Source organism: Macrobrachium nipponense, chromosome 1 (genome assembly GCF_015104395.2).
Source record: "Macrobrachium nipponense isolate FS-2020 chromosome 1, ASM1510439v2, whole genome shotgun sequence".
Classification (NCBI taxonomy): Eukaryota; Metazoa; Arthropoda; class Malacostraca; order Decapoda; family Palaemonidae; genus Macrobrachium; species Macrobrachium nipponense.
In genome coordinates, this window is record NC_087200.1 from 198,496,229 (window position 1) to 198,520,320 (window position 24,092).

Here is a 24,092-nt window from a genome sequence, read left to right on the forward strand (position 1 = left end):
TGTAAAATCCCACCAAATAGGTGTCTTTCACTACTGCTATGGCCTCTTTCTGGATCATCTAGTATACCTTTGCAGGAAAGGTATTATGGATCCCTCTCTGAAGACTTTAAGATCCATAGCTCTGCTTTCTTTGCTTCCCATATTTGCCAAAAATGGAGAAGCCAGGGCTCAACTGGTACATGGAGGACCATCTCCTCACTTGCTGGAGGAGGATCTAGTGGAGGTCTTCTTGGAAGAGCGGCTTGAACGGAGATTACTGCAGAGATTGGCCCCTTGCTTTACTGCCTATAAAGGACCACCTGGCAGACTGGGTAAGAAGGTCTTGTGTAACCTGTGCTGTAGCAGTAGGTGCCAAAAGAAAATAGGGCAACCAGCTCTCATGTACCATCTCAATTCCTTGTCTACAGATGATGGAACTCCCAACCAGTCTGGTACAATACTGTTTTGAAGAGATGTGCATTCTTCAATATTCTTCGATAAGGTACTAATCGTCCAGTCTTAGAAGATCTTGAACATGTTAAATAAGTCCTTTAGCAGATGATCTACTTTTGAAGAAGTGAACATTACTAGGCTAATGCGAAGGTTGAGCCTCTTGAAGCATCAACAAGGCCCTAGAAATCCGTCTGGGAGAAGGCAGAAACTCCCCAGGACAGAGCTTTACCTTAGGTGTAAGACATGTAGCTTCTCTTAGAAAGTAGAGTAAGAAGAGTGTAAAATACTAGTTTTAATTATGGGACTTGCCCAGTTATTATATACCTAAGAGTTTCACTTGCTCAGCAGTTAAATTCCGAAATTCGTGGATTGCACTAATTTTCTGTTTGTTTTGGCTCGGTAACAGTGACCCCACCCACTTTTGGGGTAAGAGAGGAACAACTTGGCAAAGAGCTCAGTTTGTTTCTGATGGCTACAGAATGGTTGTCAGGTGCAGTTAATTCTGGACTTCTTTACTTTTCCTTTTGTTTATCAGCATTTGGTGAAATATTAATTGCATTGTTTTGGCCCACTTGGCAATATTAATTAGATTTAGGTTCCTCTAAGAACTAGATAGTTTTGGACTTGTTTACCGAGTTGTCTCTTTTTTTTTCTTTTTTTTTCAACATGTCAGACTCTAGGGTACCTAACATTAGGTATTGTGCAAATGTTTGTAAGACTAGGTTGACCAATGAGTCTTATGATACTCATTCCTTTTGTACAAATTGCCATGGACAAGTATGTTCGGTGAATGTGAGATGTAATGAGTGTCATGATTTGGATGAGAGAATACAGAGGAACTTAGAATCTCATTTAAGAAAATTAGATAGAGATAGAAAGAGAAAGGCTTTTGCTAGAGCTAGTTTGAAATTAGCTAGCCAGGGATCGTTGGATTTGAATGCTCCGGTTATTTCCCTAACCCTAGTTCCCAGTTCTCTTACTGTACCACCTTCTAAAGTTTCAGTCTCCCCATTGCCAATCCTAACCCCATTGCCAGTCTAAAAGAAAAGCTTGAAAAATGCTTTTCTCTGTTAGTGCAGACAATGGAGCAACTTGGTTCATCAGTCAAAGTTCTAATGGATAAGGCTAAAAGGTGACAGTGCAGTGTTAGTGGAGGAGGTGGCTGTTTGTCCCATCAGCTCTCCTATGCAAATGTCACTGGCATACTCCCTAGTACATGGGAGGAGTCAAACTGCTAGCCCAAGGGAGGTTGGTGGGGTCTTCCCAGCTAGCAGCTGTCCCCTCAGTGCAACCTGTTGTGGTTTCTCAGGTTGCAAACAGAGAACCCCTGGAAAGGTCTCTCTATGGAAGTGCATAATTTGTCCAGTTCTGAAGACTTCTCTCCATGTCGTCTTCGTCAGTGGTGCTCTAGCAGTAAGTCTCAGCCTTTTAAGAGGGCCTCTACGGATGTAACAGCACCTCCTGCGGTTCCAGTTAAGAGGTCAAGGGTACCACAGCCTTCTTCCAGCCACTGGGACTCTCTGGAGCAATTTTCTTCTGATTGCCTCAGAAATGGATACTCATCCACCGTCGCTTCTGCTCCTCCTGCAGCTCCCAAGCCACTCACGATGTCGGAAGCAGTTAAGCCCATTGGCACCAGAATCCTCTACTGTCAATAAGCGCATGTGCAGAGTTACAGCAAGGTGCAGTTGTGCCCGAGCGCCCATCAGACTCTCTTCCTCCATAGCTCCTGCTGCTTCTACTGAAATGGATCCTATTCAGCTGAAGCTAGCTAGCAGTCTCGCTTTACTTAGTAAAGCTCCCGTGATACTTCAAGCTCCCACAGGTGCAGAATACCCTCAGGCGCCAATAGTAGCTACGATTTCTCAAGCTCCTCTGGTTGCAGATACAACTCAAGCTCCTGCGGATCTTTCTCCTGTTTCGTTGGAAGAGGAAGAGACAGAAGATCAGGGTACACTCTTCTGCAATATGTCGCCTTAATGAAGTTCCTCTTGGCTGCTCATCCTGCCTTCTTTTCGCCTGCCACTCCCTCGTTGCCGACATTTCTTCTGACATACTGAAGGTGGTTTCTTTCTTCTTCAGCAAGAAAGCTTTAAAGTATTTAGAAGTGTGGTTAGCAGAGAAGAGGGATCAAGGCAGAACTTTTAGTTTTCCTCCCTCTAGGATTTCAAGATTTTATTTTCAGCCTTCACTAGAAAAACCCTTTTTCTGATATCTTTGGTAACAGGAAAGAGGATCAGTGAGGTGCATGTTTTGGATAAAAGGGTAGACTTTTCAAAGAGGAATGCATTTGTTCACATCCCTTGGTTTTTTGGCCAAGAGCGAGTCTGCCCTAATCCATGACTGTTTTCTCTGTCAAGAACCTGACAGAATTAATGGGATCTCATGATGTGGAAAGATCTTTGTGTCCTGTGAGATCTTTAAAATACTACTTGGTGGTTGCATCTCATTATCTACAAGATATTGAAACAGTGTATGATGATTGTAGTACTTTGGGTCCTTTCTTGCGGCTGGTGTGGTGTTGGGAAAGGTGTTGGAAGCAACTCTTCCAAAAATCTTTTTTCTTCTTGATAATAAGGGTTTAGTTTTTTGGGGGAAGCTTGGAGGTACAAAGTGCCTGAGTACCCTCGAATCCTTTGTGGGGTGGTGGAGGTATTTTATTTTAAACATGTTTTTGGAAATAGGTACCAAATTTTTTCTCTGGTGTGTTATTGGTATTGAACCCTGGGCATGGGTAATATACCTATCCTTTGTTGGCCATCGGAAATTCCTTCACCACAAGGGGTCCCCACTTAAGCTAGTAGGCACTTACTAGCATCACAGCTACGTCTCTACATGATAAGATGAGTGACATCCAGAGGTAAGGAATTACAACAAACATTTTTTATATAATGTTGGCAAAATTTTTTCTCTCCTCTTTCTATGTAAAGTATTAATTTTTTTGAGGTAGAAATATCCATGCATCCCACCATCCCTCAATGTGGGAATCAGCTATATAATTACGGGGTAAGTCCCATAATTAAAAATGAACATTTTTATAATAGTTTTTAATTTATAATTAATCAGTAATTATATACATACCAGAACAGTTCATGGTTATTGGCAGGGGTTCCATTCTCAACATTTTTATAATAGTTTTAATTATAATTAATCAGTAATTATATACATACGACAGTTCATGGTTATTGGCAGGGGTTCCATTCTCAACAGGGTGCTGATAGGCAAAAACCACCATAAACCAAAACTTGGTGATTTATAGCACTTATGGCGATGATTTCGGTTAATGGCACCTCTGTTAGGCATCTTATGGAGGCATCTTATGGTGCCATAACATTATCAGCACCTTATAGTGCCGATAACTGAAAAGAGCAATCTATAGCTGGGTAAAAATAAAAATTACTTCTGCAATGAAGCATAATCAGACATTGGTTGCTTTAAAACCTTAGCCTTGTCTTCTTCCAACGAAACTAGAGGTAAAATAGGAGTCTTGAGAAGCAGCAGAAAGTTTCTTCAGAAGATCCAAAACACTTTTATTGAGTAATGACCTTTTAAAAATTATATCATTGGTCCCAGAGGGACCTCAGGATGTCAAGTCGGTGGCTGATGGGATTCAAAGAAGTATCCTGGACAACAGAAGCACTTAATAACACCCTGGTCCGGGTGTAAAGGAAGTAAAATACACCTTGAACCAGGCGTCAAATGCTTCTCGGGAGTTGTAGACCAGCCAGGTGTAAACGGTACCAAAGCAGGAGAGGACCCAGAAACACTCATCGAGCTTAACGCAATCTCAGAGATGAGAGAAAATCTCAGTAAAGATAGTGATATCACTGTATGATTCTCATAAATGGAATGAAAAGTGCTCTCTGGCATCACTGAACATTTGGCACTTGTCTCCCCTTGGGCACTTGGGCAACACAACACGCTTTACTCTTGCTAAGCACTGAGCAACCACCGGGTGCTCGACAGCAAACTGGTGCTCAGCAGATGATGGGCATTTGACTCTCATCGGAGGCTTAAAACATAATGCACAAGCTGCCTATGAAGGCTTGGCTCCCACCGGGTGTTGGAAAAAAAAAACACTTTACGATCATCCCACACACTGAATACTTTTGTAATACTTTGTGCTCGAGTTCTCTTGTACGTTTGGAAAACACGAGACGTTCGGTTTCCAAGAGTAACAACTGTGCCTCCATGAGTTGGAAGTCAAGTCAGTAGATGAAAAATCATGAACATGCAATTGGATGTTTTCAGCAGCTGTCCTCCGAGTCCTGGGAGCGAACAACGGGCTTGGTTAAGGGGGTAGTTGCTCGTGGGCAAACCCCATCAGCCTCCCTAGGACTTAACACTTTGCCTCTTCTCAGATGTAGGGGAGTGAGTATATAGTGATCTTCCTCTAGGAGTGCCACTGGAATGGACTACTACCCTTCTCCACTGACCAGAGACAACCAGCACTAGGATCCATAACTCAAGAAGTCAGTGCAAGAGCACTTTATGGACTCCTTTTCAATGGTTGTCTATTGAAACCTGCAGACAACAGGTTCAACTGAGTAACTGACCAGGGCTCCCATGAACTTAGTATGGCCTCCTCCCTGGTATATGAGAGTGATAGGGACTGGGTTTTCATGAGTCCCCCGAGTCGAATAGTTATTGACTCCTGCTCAGCGGTCATTAATTAAAATTAACCAAGGAGCAACTACCCGGGGCAAGCCGCTTTGTAGTTCCATGGACTTCAGTTTGCCTCTTCCCAGTTGCATGGGAGTCTGACAGGGACTGGGTTTAGGATTCTGAGGAGCCAGATAGTCATCTCCGTCACTACACATCCATAAAACACCTTTCCAATGGCTATCTGTCAATAACCTGGGACTGGCAACAGGTCTGACCAAGGGGCAACTACTCGTGTGCAACCCCCTGACCTCCCTTGGACTTCCCGCTTGCCTCCTCCCAGGTACTGGGGAGTCTGACAGGGACCATCTGTCTAGAATTGGGGAGGGCAAATAACCACCTCCTCCACTGCACAACACTCGCTGTCACAGGGTTAAAATTGCTAACGCCAACACAAACTGGGAATGTTAGGGAAGGAAGCGAGGAAGCCAGGTGCAGGAGCAAATGGATGAAAATAAAGGGCTAGTAGCAGGAGAGAGAGAGAAAAAAAACACCATATTGAATGTTTGTTCCCACTGGGCACTGTCTCAGTCACCACTGGGCTCTGGCTCAGCTCCTGTGGGCTTTTGGCTCCAATGGAAACTGTGCGATATAACAGCTCTGTCCCAGCTAGGCACTCAGATACTTTTATCTTAAATGCATGACTTAATCTTGAGCCAAGCAAAAGACTAAAGACATGATCAACCAGTACACTTCAGTGCCAGATGAGCTTAAAGCTTTGGTGCCAGATGTACAATTTCGTATGTTTAGCTACATATTATTGATCCAAGCTCAGCATAGGCACCGCTAAAGCAACATTTATTTTGTTCCCTTAGATCGGTTTTTAGCACAGCCCTCCATAGAGATGTTCCCTCTGTGGCAGGCCCTTGTACATTTTCAATTATAATTGCGTCTTATAATTCTTGCTTTTACTAGGATCTCAGCTTGGCCATCCTCCAAAGCCCATCATAACTCAATTTCTCTCCTGCTACATTATAACCTTTCACTGAAACAATTCTGGAAAGGAAAGAGTGATAAGCGTTTAAATTTACTGCAATTTTGCTGCAGTAGCGAACATACTATTAAGCAAAAGTGTTGAAAAAATTTGAATCAGAACTTTATAACTAACAATAAATACTAATCCTGCAAGAAGTTCCTTGCAGGATTAAAATTGCACACCAAAATTGTTCTGGTGATGAATCCAATATTTATATTATTATGCTACTCTCTCAAGAGGGTAGCTAATGCAATGTTTACATTAATATTATGCTACTTGACTATCAGCTGAGTAACATTTTATGTTGCTACATTACTAATTGTAGAGATGAGTTAATCAAAAGATTGCAAGATTGCTGCTGAAATGGCATTATCAAACAATATCAGGTTGGTAACAAACGTAAACATCGGTTCGACGAACCTGTTTACAGTTTAGTCTGACACTCGGCAAGGAGTAGTTAAACAATTAACTGCAATTTTGCTGTAAAAGTGAACTGTTGGTGTCATACTCCAGTAAAAAATGACAAAACAAGGAAAAAACTTATCCAGAAGCTTTTGGCTGAAGCTACTCGACTTTAGGTTTGGATACCGAAGTCTGGTAAATAACCGGCGAAAAACGAACGACTGCTGCCGACACTACATGTCATCACCAGAAGTTGCAGAAATGGAATGAGTTAGTCTGCTGTGTTATTTCTAAGCTTCTCATTAGAGGGCAACACTGGTGTCACCTACACAGTATCAGTGTCGCTACTGTGTATTTTCAATCTAAATCGCTGCAAGCCAGTGAACTAATAGCTATGTATGTAATTATGTACTGAGTAAGTTGCTTAACTAAAAATAAAATGTTACTTATAATACTGTCTGTGTGAGCTAGTAGTACATCCATTTTTTTTCTACTTACAGTAAAAGGAGATTATTTCACTGTGAATTGGACTGAAGCCAGTGATGTTGGAATGAAAACAGAGACTCATTACCAAGATCCTTCTGTGACACCTCTTGCACCGTGTCCCTGTGATCTCACATCTTATCAGTGTGATGCATGTTGTTGCTGCGACAAAGTAAGTTGAGACTGCTTCCTTACTAATTTTGCAATAACACTCATTACTTATTATGAATGATTTTTTACAGGGTATTAATTCTTTAATTGTAGGTTGATTTTTTAATCATTATAAGTTTATGTCATTAATGCAGTGCTTCTATCAGGTTTTATTTATACTATCATTGTGCTTGTCAAGTCAGATAACCATGGTAACACTATAACTTTTATTTATTTATTCATTTATACGAAGCTAGCCCAGAAAGCCATTAACATGCCCAACAAGTAAGTTTCCATGCAAGGTGCCCTAATGTGAGCAAAATGCTAAAATATAGTATATCGCTACTGCAAAATGCAGATATGTTTAGACCAGTTTAGCCAAATAGATATAAAGAACAAAGTGCAGGCAGTCCCCGGGTTACGACGGGGATTCCGTTCTTGAGACGCGAAAATCGTTGTAAGCCGGAACATCATCAAAAATCATAAGAAAATCTTACTTTTAATGCTTTGGGTGCATTCAAAACTATTTAAACTGCATTCTTATTGCATTTTGCATCAAAAAAACCTTCAAATATTGATTATTTTGCATTTTTGGTGTCATATTTCTTCTGTCAGATCAGCGTTGTAGGCGTCGTAACCCTGGAAATAATTTCTGATGAATATAATTGAAAAGCGCCTTAACCTTGGAACATCGTAAGCCAAGCCCGTCGTAAACCGGGGACTGCCTTATAGTATTTTGATAAAAAAACAAAGAACATTAAAGGGATTCCTGAGAAGTCAAGTCTGTTGTAACTTCACTTTAAAGGACTCCTCCCCTGTCACTCTTAAACTTATGAGCATCAGCATTCATAAACACAGTTTCATAGTAAAGTGAAAAAAGGACCACAGTGCTGTATCATGACATCTCAACTGACTATGGATACTGATACAGTATATATTAAATATCTTTGGGGCCTTGGTCTGGGTGTGTGAGGCAATGTCAAATGTTGGATAATAGTAATCTGGATAATTAAGAGTGGGTCCCCACTCGATCATGGATCAGCAATCGCGGCTTCAGTTAACTGCTGGTTTTTCTGTGAAACTTATCTGCTAATATATTGTGGAAAATTCAATGATTCACTCATTTTTTCATAGAACAATACTATTCACTAATTGCTGTATTTTCATTTTATTTTCATGACTAAATACATTTTCTATGATAAAAAACTAATTTACTAATTTTAAAATAAATTTTGAATATGTAACTTACCCAGTAATTAAATAGCTATACTTTCTAACTAACAGCAGCTAAAATTTGAAGTCTGCAGTAGCGATTCTTTTTTGTTTTGGTGTAGGAATACCTCCACCCACTATCGAGGGTGAGAGGAACAACTCGGCAAAGACCCATCAATTTGTTTCTGCTGGTTGACCACGGCAAAGGCTGTAATACAAGACTGACTTCCTTTAAGTATGACTCACACACAATTTGCACTTTATGTAAGGGTCAAATTTGCTCACCATCATTATCATGTGAGTACTGTATAGATTGGGATATTGAACAATGGAAAGTTCTGTCTTCTCATTTATAGAAAGGGATAGGGAGAGAAACGTTAATCTTAGACATGACAAGACGAAGGTTAGTCAGGATAGTAGTTTTGACCTACCTGTCTGTACCTGTGATGTCTCCTATTCCTTCCCCAGTCTTAACACCTCAACCTTTACCTAACTCCCTCGTTGACGCCTCCAATGCCATTGCCAAATTAGAGTTGAAGTTCGAATCAAAATTTGGCCATAAATTTAGTATTATTTTAGAGTCTATGGCTCAAATAGGTTCTTCATCTAAAGCCCAAATGGAGAAGGTGATTAAACAAGGTGTTGATAGTGCAAATGAAGTACCCGAACACGTCTCTGCTTTGAAGCACTCAGCAGCACCCATTAATTCTTCAATCGCAGGAGCTTCCTGTAGCACCCAAGCACCCATTGGCACCCGCTCCACCAGAGGTTATTGAGTTACCTGCAGCACTTGATCCTTTTACTTTGGCAAATAAGCGCCCTCAGTCTGTGTCATCAACAGTAGACCCTTCCCTGGATCCGATTAAGTAGTTGTATGACATTTTCGACTTTTTGAAGAAATCTACGGCTGCACCTCATCCAACTTCTGACACTTCACCTCACACGACTTCAGGTGTACTTTTGTCTCCTGTCTCTTCAGCAGAGGAAGGAGCTCCTAAGGAAGTAGAAGAGGATTTGCCTTCTACAGCATACGGGTTGCTTCTCCATTACCTCCTTCCTACTTTTTTTACCCCAGCAGCTCCTGCTTCTCCAATTTACTTTTATGAGTAGCCAAACTCTGCATTGGAGTAAACTCCTTCCAAGAATGGTACTTTCTACTTCCGTTAAGAGGGCTATTAGAGAAGCTAACAATTGACTTTCGATGAAGAGAGAGGATGGGAAGGCCTGTTTTGCTTTTCCTCCAGCAAGAGTATCTTAAAGGAGATATTTTTGTTACACCACAGGAGAAGCTCCCTCTTTGGGTGTGGCTGCCTCCCCCCAAGCAGACTTCTTGGCACTCATTGATCCTGCTAGGAGATCAGCCTTATCCACACCTAAAGTGATGTTTTGTTGGAGGAAATAGATCACTTATTGTGTAACCTGTTTGAGGTGTTTGAAGTGAGTAGTTTTATGGACTTGGCAGCAAGCACCCTTGCCAAAAAGACTCAAGACTGCTCTCAGCTTCCACCAGAATTCGTGATGGATGTACTTAGCATTCTTTCCTGCTCAGACAAGGGAGTCAAGAGATAGTGCTCATGAGTTAACCTCCCTTTTTACTTTGAAGTCCTAAAGAAGAGAGAGCTATGGGTCTCTTTCACTGCGAGGGGAGTCACTTCTCCTCAGAAGTCCATTCTTTTGTTTTCTCCCTTAATCAAGGATTTTCTGTTCCCACAGGACACTGTGAATGACATTGCCTCATCCCTGCACAAGAAGTCCACCCAGGATCTTTTAACTTAGGCCTCCAAGCAACCTTTTGTCTTATCTTCTAGATCAGAAACTCCAGTACAAAGATTCTCTTCCAGGACTAGACCTACAGTGCGTTTCGAAAGTAAGTCAATTAAGAAATCGTCCTCCAAACCTGCGACCTAAAAGTGATTTGCACGTCCTCTGTGCTCCTGTGGGAGGCACGTCCTCTGTGCTCCTGTGGGAGCCAAACTCCACCTGTTCTGGGAAAGGTGGAAAGAAAGAGGAGCAGAACAGTGGATTTTTCAAGTCCTAAAAAAGCACATATCTTCCCCTTTCCCTGGCAAGAGGGGAAAGGGGGTTTTGACACTGGACAAACCCAATACTTATATTTACCTAATGTCTCCAACAATAAGGTTTTTTATTGCTTTTTCATATGAAGTTATGTCCTCCCCCAATAAAATGGTCCAGAAGTCTGCTCAATGATCTTGCAGTCCTCATACTCTGATCATTTGAACAGAGGCTAGGCCCCCTTCCTTGCTCCTAAGACCAGGAAAGGGACCACAGATTGGGTGATCACCAGTTTGTTCATAGAGGCTCGCTCAGATTCCTCCCACCAATCAGTGAGTCTTCTTATATAAAGGACCGAGGGTTTGTATATCGTGTAGGAACAAATTACAATTTTTTAAAGTAGGTAAAATGTATTTTTCCTAACTATACAAACCTGAGGTCCTTTTCTTATAGGCCTACCTCATGCCACCCCTCATTCTGTTACTGTTGCCTGGGCCTAAAGCAAATTTTGAAAGTTTATGTCCAGTTGGGTAGGACTCCCAACTGGCGAACAGTAGTTAACTTCCTAATCACCTTGTTTGAAACTTTGACCATTTTCCAGCCCATGGTGAAAGTAATTCCTTATTTAGAGAACCTCAGGTTTGTATAGTTAGGAAAAATACAATTTACCTTAGAAAATTGTAATATTGATTTGTTTTCTGGTTATATTTGTGATGGTACTGCACCCTGGCCAGGGGCAAAATGTTATGCTTTATTAGTTTTTGAAGTACTCCTTCACTTAAGGCTCCCACTCTCGTAGTAGGCGACCCTTGGCTATACTGCCACACCTCTACAAAGTAAGATGAGTGCCAACAGAGGCAGTAACATCCTGCAGCAGCTCTCTTACAGGTAAGAACAGCAAGCATTTTTACCAATGCTGGCATATTTTCTGTACTCCAAGTCATTACATTGTCTAATATTTTGGGAATAGAATATGTCTTTACATCCCACCTCCTGTCAATGTGGGAATCAGTTATTTAATTACTGGGTAAGTTGCATATAAAAATGACACTTTTATGATAAAGTAACTTTTTGTATATACTTACCCAGTAATTAAAAGATTAGAGGCCCGCCCACCTCCCCTCGCAAGGACGTAGGGCATAAACAAATTGTCCAGTCTTTACCAAGTTGTTCCTCTCTCTCCCCCGATAGTGGGCGGGACTATTCCTACACCAAAACAAAAAAGAATCGCTACTGCGAAGTTCAAATTTTAGCTGACATTTGTTAGAAACTATAGCTATTTAATTACTGGGTAAGTATATATACAAAAAGTTATTTCATAAAAAATGTCATATTAATGTTAACAGCAAAATATCAATAAAAACCTAAATTAGAATTGCATAAAATCACTAAACACCTTACCAATGTCCATAAAACAAACACTCTCTCTCTCTCTCTCTCTCTCTCTCTCTCTCTCTCTCTCTCTCTCTCTCTCTCTCTCTCTCTACAGAATAAACTAGTATATTATATTGACCTATTAGTATCGTAACATGTAAAAAAGAAAACAAGATCGTCCCAACATTTGTAATTGTTTTTACTGTAGGTACGAAAGACAATCAGTAGTATGACAGAGTATTTTGAAATTCATGTAAAACTGACATTATGTACAATAATTTAAAATACTCTGTCAAACTACCAATTGTCTTTCACGCCTTCTTTTAGAATCCTCTTTACACCAAAAAACTGTCGCCTTCCTTAAACAACCAAGCTACCTCCAAACCATTACATATTACCTAACTGCCTATAACTCACATTCTCTCTCTCTCTCTCTCTCTCTCTCTCTCTCTCTCTCTCTCTCTCTCTCTCTCTCTCTCTCTCTCTCTCTCTCTCTCTCTCTCTCTCTCTTCCCATTATTGTCCACTAACATCGCCTTTGACTATCCTGTTCTCCATCAGTTAACAGCCAAACCACTTAACAGTAAGTCTGACTAAACAAACACTTTCCTTGTTGTTTTCACTTAACAGTACATCTGAGTAAACACTTCCTTGTTTATTTCTTCAATGTTTATCTTTTGTTTTGCCATTTTATCTGTTGTTTCACTGAGTTATGTATTGTTTTCATTTACTTTTAGCTTTATTTTGCTTTTCAGTCATTATTTTACTTTAGCTTAACAACTTTTATATTACAAAACTAGATTTCTTATGTTTATTAGCTTATTTTAGCATACTTTTAATATTGTAAAAATTGATGCTATTTATAACCCTGTCCTGTTCAATTATCATATACTATATATATATATATATATATATATATATAGAGATTATATAGATATATATATATAGATTATATATAGATTCTATATATATCATATATATATAAATTATTAAAATATAAATATAAATATATATAGATAATATATATAATATAAAATATAATTATAGATATATATATATATTATATATATATATATAAATATAGAAATATAAATATTAATAGATAATATATCATATAGTATATATATATTATATGATATGTATATATATATACTCAATCATCATCCAATCATCATCATCAGCCATTGATAGTCCAAATGCAGAACAGAGGCCTCAGACATGTCCTTCCACCCCCGTCTGTTTATGGTCTTTCTATGCCAGTCTACACACACAAATTTTCTTAGCTCATCAATCCATCATCTCCTCTTCCTTTTTATACTATGTCCTGCCCACGCCCATTTCTTTTTTCGTTACTTGTTTGTTTGGAATATCCTCTACTTTAGTTTGCTCTTGTATTCATGTTGCTCTTTTTCTGTCTCTTAGTGTTATTCCCATCATTATATATATATATAGATATATATATATATATATATATATATATATATATATATATATATATATATATATATATATAATATATACATATAATATTATATTTTTTTTATATATATATATATATATATATATATGGAATATATTATCGGATATATATATATAATTATATATATATATATATATATATATATATATATATATATATATATATATATATATAGATATATATATATATATATCTATATATATATATATATCATATATATATATATATATATATATATATATATATAGTATATATATATATATATTTCTGGGCTCAGCCGTGTCGCTCCGTGAAATGTCCTCTTTAGCACCATTTCTAGTAAAATATTGCTATGGGATCTTAGCATCCTGCACCACTGTCCTCCGCCCCAGTTTCGTGAACAAAACCCTTGGTGCTATATTCAGCCCGAAGGGCATTACTTTTGAAGGAGTAGGCTTCTTTCCCTAGTTGAAGCCGAGGAATGGTCGGAAGTGCCGAGCTATCGGGACATGATAGTAGGCGTCTGTAAGATCTATAGAGGTGGTGACGGCCACGCGGGGAAGTAAGGTCCGCACCTGAGAGATGGTCAGCATTTTGAACTTGTCGCAACGAATGTACAAGTTTAGACGGGACAAGTCTAAGATCACCCTTCTTTTGTCGGTCCCTTTCTTTGGGACGCTGAATAGACGACCCTGAATTTCAAGTTCTTCGTCTTGGAGATTGCTCCCTTCTGGAGAAGGTCCTTGGATAATCCATCAATTCCTGCGTTTGTTCCTGATAGAAGGTGATGGGTGGAGGAGGACCTTTGATCCAACTCCAGCCTAGGCCTCTGGATACTATGCTTTTTGCCCAACTGCTGAACCCCCAACGATGACGAAAGAGGTACAGCCTGCCTCCTACCTGAGAAACTTCATTGAGATGATGAAGGCCGAGATCCTCTGCCTGACCTTGCACCTCTAGTTCGCCCTTGGGCTCTGGCTCCTCCGCGCTGGCGAAAGGATCCTCTAGCCCTGCCACCCCTAGCAACTCTGGTAAATAAAGGGGTGAATGCCCGACTCTCATAGACCGGGTTAAAAGCGGGCGACACTGAATACTGTGAGGAGGCCTCTGTTGGTTAGACGGTGCGGCGAAAGGAAGACAAATTGATGCTGTTGCTGAGGCTGAGCCTTAGAAGTCGAAGGCTGGGATACCTGTTGAATTGGAACAGCTTGTAGAACAGGATGCTGTTGCGGGACTTGGAAAGGTAGGAACTTCCTTTGCCTCTTCTTAGCCCTAAAACTGGAGGAAGAAGACTCTGATTTCCTTTTGAAAGGGATTCCCCAACGCACCTGATGCTTTGGTTAAGACGTGATGCCTCGCTCTGAACCTCGGATACTGCTGAAGCTGGGAAGAGATCTGCACCCCAGATTGAGGAAGCTAGAAGCTTGTTGGGTTCGTGCCTTATCGTCGCCTCAGACAGAACATGCTTCCTGCAATTTCTCCTAGCAATCGCAAAGTCGTACAAGTCACATTGCATGCTTTAAAAGTAACGACTTCGCAATGACCTTAAACAGCAGCTCCTGAGCGTACTCCCGAGCCGCCGTCTCTGTCATCACTAGGGAGTTAAGAGACCTTGCGAGACGTGTCCTTAGCGTCAAATTCGGCTTGGATCAATGCGTCTGACAGCCTAGGAAGGCGTTCACTAAACAAGGTGATTGCACAATCTGGCTTCAGCTTGCCTACCGAGAACGTAGCTGGCAAATCCTCCCACAAATCCTCCCTACCTGGGAGTAGTAAAGATGTGGGATCTGTCTCCCTAAGCTGGGGCATGGGCTCTTCTCGAGTCACTGCCTGGAGTGTTAGTTCTGCTACCTTTGATGTAAAAGGTAAGGGGTTGCCGACATCAGTTGTAAACATGGTGAAAGGACTTTTAAAAGCTGTTATTCTAGTATTTGAGCAGTCCCACTCTTCTAGGCTCCGTACCCATGTTTGCTGAGCCTGATCTCTAGAAAGGATAACAGTCTCCTTGGGGACCTTATCCTCTCTAACCAGAGCTGCCTCCGTAAGCCTAACATAGCCTATAAATGGAGGCTGTAAACCTTCGGGGAAAAACTCGAAATCCTCGAGCCTATGTGCCGCAACCTTCTATAGTCAACCTCCCATTTGACAAATGGAGCGAAGTTAGCCACCCTCCAGGGGATTAACCGGGGTGGAATGGGAGGGAGCGTGGACCCGTCAGGCATGCTCTGAGCTTGCATCAAGCTACTAGAAGGGGCCGAAACTGCCGACTCCTGTCTGAGACCTGCAATCAGGGAGTCCTGAGCACCTAACCTGCTAAACACTTCTTCAAACCTTGCTGCACTGAGCTGAGTAAACTACCAAGGCTACTGACCTGATTTAGAATATTTGTGTTGAACTGGTCTTGGTCAACGGAAGGAGAATCATCCTGTCCCTCTTGCGGTACCTTATGGAGGTATCCGTTCCCTAGAAGTTAATGGAATGGGACTGGTAGGGCAATAGGAAGAATTCCCTCCTTTAGACCTTGGGATTGAAGGTTTGGAAAGTGACTTTATTTTAGTTTTAATATGTGTATGAACCTCTGTTGACTGCCCAGGCCTTGGCATTGTCTCTGATCTGCCTTTAAGCAAGGTTTTACCCGCAGGTTTTTTCTTTAGTTTAGGAATCACAGAGAAGGAGTGCAACCTGGGAGGGGGCAAACCTCCTGTGAAACCCATGAAGGAATTGGAAGTAGAAGGAGAGGAAGAATCTGAGTCACTCAAGGAAAGATCCGGTGACTAACTAAGCTAGCCTCATTAACACTGTTACCTGTACCCGTGCCTAGTGTAACGGGCAAATCCTCAACCACTTCAAGTGAGACTTCTCTAGTCCAAGGTCCTGGCAATTCCGCCTCTTGCTGTTCAATAACTGAGTCTTGTATTGATTTGATAATTGTGCCGCTACTTTTGGATCGACGTATCCCGGCAGATTTTCCGGCTGGGAAGAGCAAAGTCGCCATATCTCGGGACAGAATATACGGCTTAGCCTTCCCTACGTTCCGTCTCCAAACCTCCAACCCAGATCTTGAGGGCGGAGAGTGCAGCATCCTTAATAGACTGCTCAGCCTGTAATGCAAGGAATGTGTCAATACCAAGTAAATTCCTTGAACATTATTCTATAATTATTGATTAAACAATGTAATTTATTTAAAGAAATTTTAATTGATCAGTTTATTTTATCTCATTTCAAAATTTTTTTTTTTTTTTTTTTTTTTTTTTTTTTTTTTTTTTTTTTTTTATACAATAAACATAGAATCAGCAGTGCGGCAACTTACCGAAGAGGTAGCCTGATGTACCAAGTCGTAGCAGGCAAAACAGTTTTCATGATGCCAGACCACGGAATCAGGAAGCAGCACTGCACAGGGGGCGTGGCCCCGACAACGTCATGGCCGCACGGATCTTGCAGAGCAGCACTACAGCCGGCGAACCAGACACTGAGAGGCCTGTAAGTGCAATAATATATAAGAACAATTGCACACACTTAATAGGATAATGAAATATATTTCTTTTCTTTTGTTGTTTTTTTTTTTTTTTTTTTTTTTTTTTTTTTTTTGTGCCGGAGCATTCCGGGCTATAAAGAAAAGAAAGGGTAAATATATTCATATGTTAACGTCCCGGCCCGGGGACTGTGTAAGGAAAAAACCACCCGGAGTTGTATACCCGAGCTGTATGACCCGGAGAGGGGGTACACGAAGTAAGGTACCCGGGACGGCCACATGAACTCGCAAGTTCCGTGGCAAGAAAAATAAAAATAAAAATAAAGATAAAAATAATGATAATAAAAACTAAAATAACAAATATACTATCTCCGCCTACGGAAGAGTAACTTCCGTAAACATAACCCTCAATGACTCCGGGAGAGGCCGGAATCTAAACCCGCCTTATGCGGAGAGGGAATGTTTTAGGCGGGTGGATGTAAGCTCCGGGAGTGAAAGAAGCAGAGCGCAACAATCCACGGAAGCCGAGGCTGAAACGCAGTGCGACTAACAACTCCGGAGGCGGTCGGCTAAGAAGCGACACTCCCCAGCCCAAGGTCCTGGGAGACCCACTACCTCCCCCTCCGCTGGTGGGACCGGCCGTCAGCGACAAACAACGAGAGCGGCACCCAACTACGGGGAGTCCCACGAGAGGGGGAGGGAGGGAGGGCTGAAGGGGGGACGATCACGTGACCAGCGATTCCCCGCGAATAAAGGATCACGAGGAAAACGCAGGCAAAGCCTATGAAGGCTAGCTGCCGACCGAACACCCAAATATACATAGACAAAATAAAATCAATTACTTAAAGCTAAGGGAAAAACATGCTTTAACAGGGGTAATGAAAATAAGGGGCGAAAAATATAAAACGCAATGGAGGCCACTCGATGAGAGTGGGCGCAACAAGGAAAAATTACTTGCTCACCGACAAAACGAAAACAAACGGTAAGCTGACGAAAAGAAAAAGGGGGAATTCTTGAATGGAAAATACCAAACTAAAATAAAAGGGGGAACGGGGGGGGAACGATAGATAAACAACGAAGCACGAAACAAAGAAACGTGCACGAACGCCGACCCCCTTGAAAACAGGAAATATGAAAATAATAAACGTAGATCAAACAAGATCGACAAAGTAACTGCCACCCAAGACATAAAATATATACTAAAACTATATACTGAAATACCATAAGTTACGAGTATATAAATATAAATATATAGGTACTGAAAGAAGCCCGCTCGAAATTGGTACAAAACAAGGGAACGACGTAATGGCGGCTCGCTACCGCTCGTTACGGGAGGAGACGCCTAACAAAATCCTAAATAAAGGCAAAACGAAAGGCAAAATCACTCCCTAAATACAGAAAAAGGGCGAACCAGTACTTAACTTGGGTGAAGAGGCAGATTGACGATCCATAACGAAAAAGAATAACGAAACCAATAAAAGAACAGATAGCTATAAGAAAGCGTGCAACGCTGGGAGGCTATCGATAAGAATGACGCCGCAGTCCCCTTCAATAGGGTAGCTGGGTGTGACCTATAGGTCGGCTCCCCGTTTTCAGGGTCTTTTGATGAGGAAAAGGCTAATTGGAGGGGTTACTGTGGTAGTGTTTTAACACTCCGCGCCCCAGTTCTATACCGACACCTTTTATTTAGGTGAGCGAGTCAGAGACTTCTGACATGTCCAATTTAGCAGTTCTCTGGTATCATAGCAATATTTTTACTAGAAATGGTGCTAAAGAGGACACATTTCACTGGGCGACACGGTTTCCTCGCCCAGAAATAGATTTTTCCTACGTCAAAAATCCCTTATATATATCTATATATATATATATAATATATATATATATATATTATATATATATATATATATATATATATATATATATATATATATATATATATATATATACATTATATCTATATATATAAAATATATACATATACAGGTAGTCCCCAATCATACGCAGGGGTTCCATTCCTGGCAGGGTGCTGATAAATGAAAACCGTCCATTAACCGAAATTCAGTGATTTATGGCGCTGAGTTTCGTCAATGAGGAATATAAATCTCCACCCTAGATTAGCTCTTGATCCTCTTTCCATGTCTTTTTTGCAATCCAGCTCTTGATCTTCTTTCCATGTCTTTTTTGCTCAAAGAACATACTGCCAAGATTAACCCTTAAACGCCGAAGCGGTAAAAAGGGATTTTGACGTAAGAAAAATCTATTTCTGGCGATTGGCTCGTGGTCCGCCAGCGAATATCCTTTAATCTATTATTTCTAGGGTAAATGTACTAACACATACCAGAGAATAAATAAAATAAAGAAAAAGGTCAGTATAACTGACTCGCTCACCCTCCAGGAGGGTGTCGGTATGAACACTAGGCGAGTGAGACCACTACCACGAGCCAAATGCCAATAGAAATCTCCCACTACAAAAAACCCTCCATGAGGGGAGCCGACCCACAGAGTGAGCAGCTCGTACTACTACTATCTCCATCCCATGCTGCCGACTGCTGCGCCTCTGGTGGCCATCCTGAAGTTAGCAGACAATCTTGGGCGAAGGGATGGGTAGGGTGGGATTTCGCTGGCGACACGAGCCAATCGCCCAGAAATAGATTTTTCCTTACGTCAAAATCCCTTTTCTGGGCTCAGCTCGTGTCGCTGCGCGAAATCGTACCAGAGAAATAGCACAAGATTGTAAACAAAAAAATAATAAAATAAATCAGAATAGGTCTCAAATAAAAGGTAAAATAAAATATTAACAAAAAGAATATAATTGCTAAAAAGATACATATACACAGTGATACAAAAATAGAAATATGCTTAAATTACACTTAATTCTAATCATGTTTTCTTATGATAAGGTAATTTACATATATACAGAGGTAAAATGGCTTACATGTATCAAAATGGTATCTGTGTAAAGGCATGTATCAAAAATATTATAGCAATTAATATAATCAAATGAACAAACCAATCAACAATAATAATATATAAAGGAATGTATATGACTTAATATACAAAACCCGTAACCATTATAAATAAGATGTATCCCCTAGCATAAAAATAAGGGGATAACATCCATGAGATCAATATCTATAATCATCTGTGAGTGTCCCTAGCAAAAAAAATAAGGGGCACCCACTACACCATCTAAAAGCAGCTAAGACACAGGTGAATGTAAATGAAACAAGCGGAATAGACAAACTGTTGGGTGAGGCAGGTAGAAAGGAGGACTGAATCTTCTACTACAGATTAGCTAGAGTCAGGGGAAACTATGTTACCCGCTGCTACTGCTGAAAATTTCAGAGCTTCCAAGGACTTAAGGTAATGACGTTTGAACACTGTCGGCGATTTCCATCCGGTATACTTTTTCAACTCATCGAAGTTCATATGTTGGAAATAATTAATTGAGGTGGCTACTGCCCTGACATCATGTGCTTTCGGGAAAGAGTCAGGATTGGCTTGCTTAATAAAGTACAGGATTTGTTGCCTGATGCCTTTAATGGATAAAGTTCCACCTTTTTCCCTCTTAAAGAGGGGACCCGATGAGGATGAGGAGGTCCTGGACAGAAAGGCTCGTAAGGTTGAAACTGGGCAAAGAGATACATCTTGTGGAAGGGGTAGTACCTTCCAAGGTTCCCACCTCATCAAAGGATCTTCATTCTTTGCTAAAAACGCTACGTCCGGAGAAAGTAGGACTTCCCCTGTGGGAAGGAATTGAATATGATCCGGATGGATCTCTGGATAAAGCCGACAGTTCTGAAATTCTTGCTCCAGAAGCTAAGCTTAATAAAAATAGGGTTTTTTGGGTTTTTCTTAAGAGCATTATAAACGAGCATGTGTCATTATCGGTTTCTGAAGCCAGTTTTAGAACATTGTTTAAGAACCATGAAACTGACGTAGGCCTTACAGAAGGTCTAAGTCTAGCACATGCCTTAGGAATAGACGAGAAGTAGGAATCCGTCAAGTCTATGTTGAACCCAAATTGAAATATCTTTTTCAAGGCTGACTTGTTGTCGTAATCGTGCTAGCTGCTAAACCTTTTTCAAATAGGGATCTGAAAAAGGATATGCTGAATTAATTGTCATGATTCTAATATCTGATTCTCTCAGGAAGATTGCTAACTTTTTTGACAGCAGCATCATACTGCCCCTCAAAGTTGAATCCCTTTTATCGGATTCCAAGAAGAGAATATTCTGTGGGTCAATATTCGCCATCTCTTTTTGCCGCAAACTTCATGAAATCCATAAGTTAGGGTTTTGAGAATCCCTGAGGAAGCGAACACAGTCTTCGTTTGTACTGACCTGGGAGAGCCTGGGATTGGGGATCCGAAGAGGACGAAGGCCCAGTTCCAGAATTAGGGGATACCAATTGCTCTTCGGCCAGTCTGGGGCTACTAGAGCCACTTGACCCTTGAATGTCCTGAGTTTGTTTAAAACTTTCATGAGAAGATTCACTGGAGGGAAGACATAAAATCTTCTTCCAGTTGTTCCAGTCTAGAGCCAGGGCGTCCGTGGCATAGGCCAGAGGGTCCAGGTTGGGGGCTACATAACACGGTAGTTTTGTGGTTCGCTTGAGATGCGAAGAGATCCACCTGTAGCCCTGGAACTCTTTGAAGGATCCATTGGAACGAACTGTTGTCCTGTGACCATTCCGACTCTAGGGGCACTGATCGGGATAGCGCGTCTGCTATGACGTTTCTCACTCCAGCTATGTGAGTGGAGGAGAGATGCCAACTGACTTGTCTGCCAGGGAGAAGATGGCTACCATGACATGATTTAGATGACGTGACTTGGAGCCTCCTCTGTTTATACAATGTACTACCACTGCGCTGTCCAGGACTAGCTTTATGTGGGAGTGCTTTGGTGGGCGCACCTTTTTAGAGTCAAGAACACTGCCATTGCCTCCAGTACGTTTATATGGAACTGACGGAACTGAGGTGACCAAGTTCCTTGAACCTTTTTGACCTGGGAATACCCTCCCCAACCGCTTAAGGACGCGTCTGTGTGGATGGTGATCCCTGGTGGAGGAACTGAAGGGGTACTGACACTGACAAATTCTTGACTTTTCGCCCACGGCCGAAGTCGATTCTTTAGAATCAGAGGGACTGAGGATAGTTTGTCCCTGGACCTGACATTTGCTCGTAGCGCCAGATTCTGGTTAGGTCTTTCAGTTTGGCTTTCATTAAGACGTTCGTCACTGATGCAAAACTGGAGAGAACCCAGGATCCTTTCCTGAGTCTCCTTGACGCCAGTTTGTGACTTAGAAATTGCTTGACTTGACTTCGCTATTTCTTTCCTTTTGGTTGATGGAATCGACAGAGTATGGGAGGATAGATTCCATTGAATGCCCAGCCACTGAAAGTTTGACTCTGGAGTGAGTCTTGACTTGGTCCTGTTTATCTTGAAGCCTAGATATTCCAGGAACTGAATCACTTTCAGTGTAGCTCTGTTGCATTCCTCGACTGTTGACGCCCAGATCAACCAATCGTCGAGATACGCTACTACCATAATCCCACTTGTGACCTGAGTTGTTGCACTACCACTTCCGCTAGCTTCGTGAACATCCCTGGGTGCCACGTTGAGTCCGAAGGGAACTACCTTGAAGGAGAATGTCTGGTCTCCTATCTTGAAACCCAGATACGGACGGAAGTGTCTTGCAATAGGGATATGATAGTAGGCGTCTGTAAGATCGATAGAGGTGGTGACGGCCCCACGGGGAAGTAAGGTCCGCACCTGCGAGATCGTGAGCATCTTGAACTTGTCGCAGCGGATGGCTAAGTTTAAGCGGGACAAGTCTAAGATTACCTTCTTTTTGTGAGCCTTCTTTTGGCACGCTGAACAAGCGACCTTGAAATTTTAATCTCTTGACTCTCGCTATAGCTCCTTTCTGAAGGAGATCCTCCGCGTACTCTGTCAATTCCTTGGAAGGAAGTTGACGGAAAGGTCTGGATGGAGGTGGGTTCGTCAACCAGCTCCAACCCAGGCCTTTTGACACTATGCTCTGAGCCCATTCGCTGAAGTTCCACCGGTGGCAAAAGTGAAACAGCCTCCCTCCTACCTGAAGTTCTTCATTGGTTCTGGTAACCGCCTCGGCCTCCTCTGAAGTGCTTTCCCCTATTAAAGGGGCCTCCCGATCCTCTCCCACGAAAGGAACGCTTACCTCTGCCTCCTTTACCCGAGCGGTCATACTTCTGTGAAGCTTGACTCTCGAAGGCTTGATTGTAAGCTGGAGAGATGGCGTAAGAGGTGGAGGGCTGAGGCTGAGGGGATATCACATAAATTGGCTGTGATTGAGCTTTAGAAGTGGAAGGTTGGGCTGTTTGCACTAAGGGCACCGCTGGAACTTGCTGAGGAAAGCGTGGCTGCTTTTTCTGGTAAGGTTGGAAACGCCTGGGTGGGTTTCCTCTGCCCCTTACCTTTAGCTGTTAGGTCTTGCTCCTCTTAGCCGTAAGGCCCCAACGGTCCTTAAGCTCTGGTTCAGCCTCGTAGCCTCTGACTGGACTTCCTTCACCATAGCTTCTGGGAAGAGATCTGCTCCCCAGATGTTAGACGAGAGTAACCTATTCGGCTCATGCCGAATGGTTGCCTCTTGTAGTACATGCTTCCTACAATTCGTTCTAGCAGTGGCAAACTCAAACATATCTGACTGTACCGTTTGAGTCAGGGATTTGGTCATGAGCTTAAAAAGCGGCTCTGAGCCATAGGCTATGGTTGCCACCTCGGTCATAGCCATAGAGTTAATTGATCTGGCTAATCGCGATTTCGCGTCAAATTCAGCCTGAATAAGGCTATCTGGGAGCCTGGGAAGCTTTTCACCAAACTGCTCCATAGCACAGTCCGGTTTGAGTTTGCCAGCTGAGAAGGTGTTCGGCAAGTCTTCCCACAAATCTCCGGCTGAGGGGAGTAACGGAGATGTGGGATCTGCTTCCTTCAATTGAGGCAATGGGTTCCTCCCTTCGGGCCGCTGGGATGGTAGACCTCGCGATCTTTGTCAGGAACGGGAGCGGGGTACTCTCATCCATTGTGAAAATGGTAAAGGGACTCTTAAAAAGGTTGTATCTTGGTATTAGAAACAATCCATGTCCTCTAAACACCTGAGCCATTCTCTCTGAGCTTGGTCTCGTGAATAGAGGACTGTCTCCTTTGGTACCCTATCATCCCGAACCATGGCTGAAGCTGTGAGCCTTGCGTAGCCTATGAACGGAGGCTGGAGGTCTTCCGGGTAGAACTCGAAGTCCTCTATCCTTCGAGTTCCAAATTCCGGTATAGAAATGAGACCGTCTTGGAAGGGGGCGTATGACGCTACTCTCCATGGGTTGTTCATCGAGAACGGAGGTAGCGAGTCATACGGAGGAAGCTGAGTTCCACTTGTATTGGAAAGTGGAGGAGAGGCTAGAGGAGCTTCTCTCAGTCCGGC

At 42.0% G+C, this 24,092-nt stretch overlaps 1 protein-coding gene across 1 annotated transcript in view; it reads left to right on the forward strand.

Moving 5' to 3' along the window:
- The window catches only part of LOC135220334 (uncharacterized), a gene marked incomplete at its 3' end in the record, with an annotated part of 79,214 nt that overhangs the window by 22,310 nt on the left and 32,812 nt on the right, over positions 1 to 24,092 (forward strand). Inside the window, 1 exon segment of the mRNA XM_064257565.1 lies at positions 6,973 to 7,127. Within this exon segment, the coding sequence (XP_064113635.1) occupies positions 6,973 to 7,127 (155 nt within the window).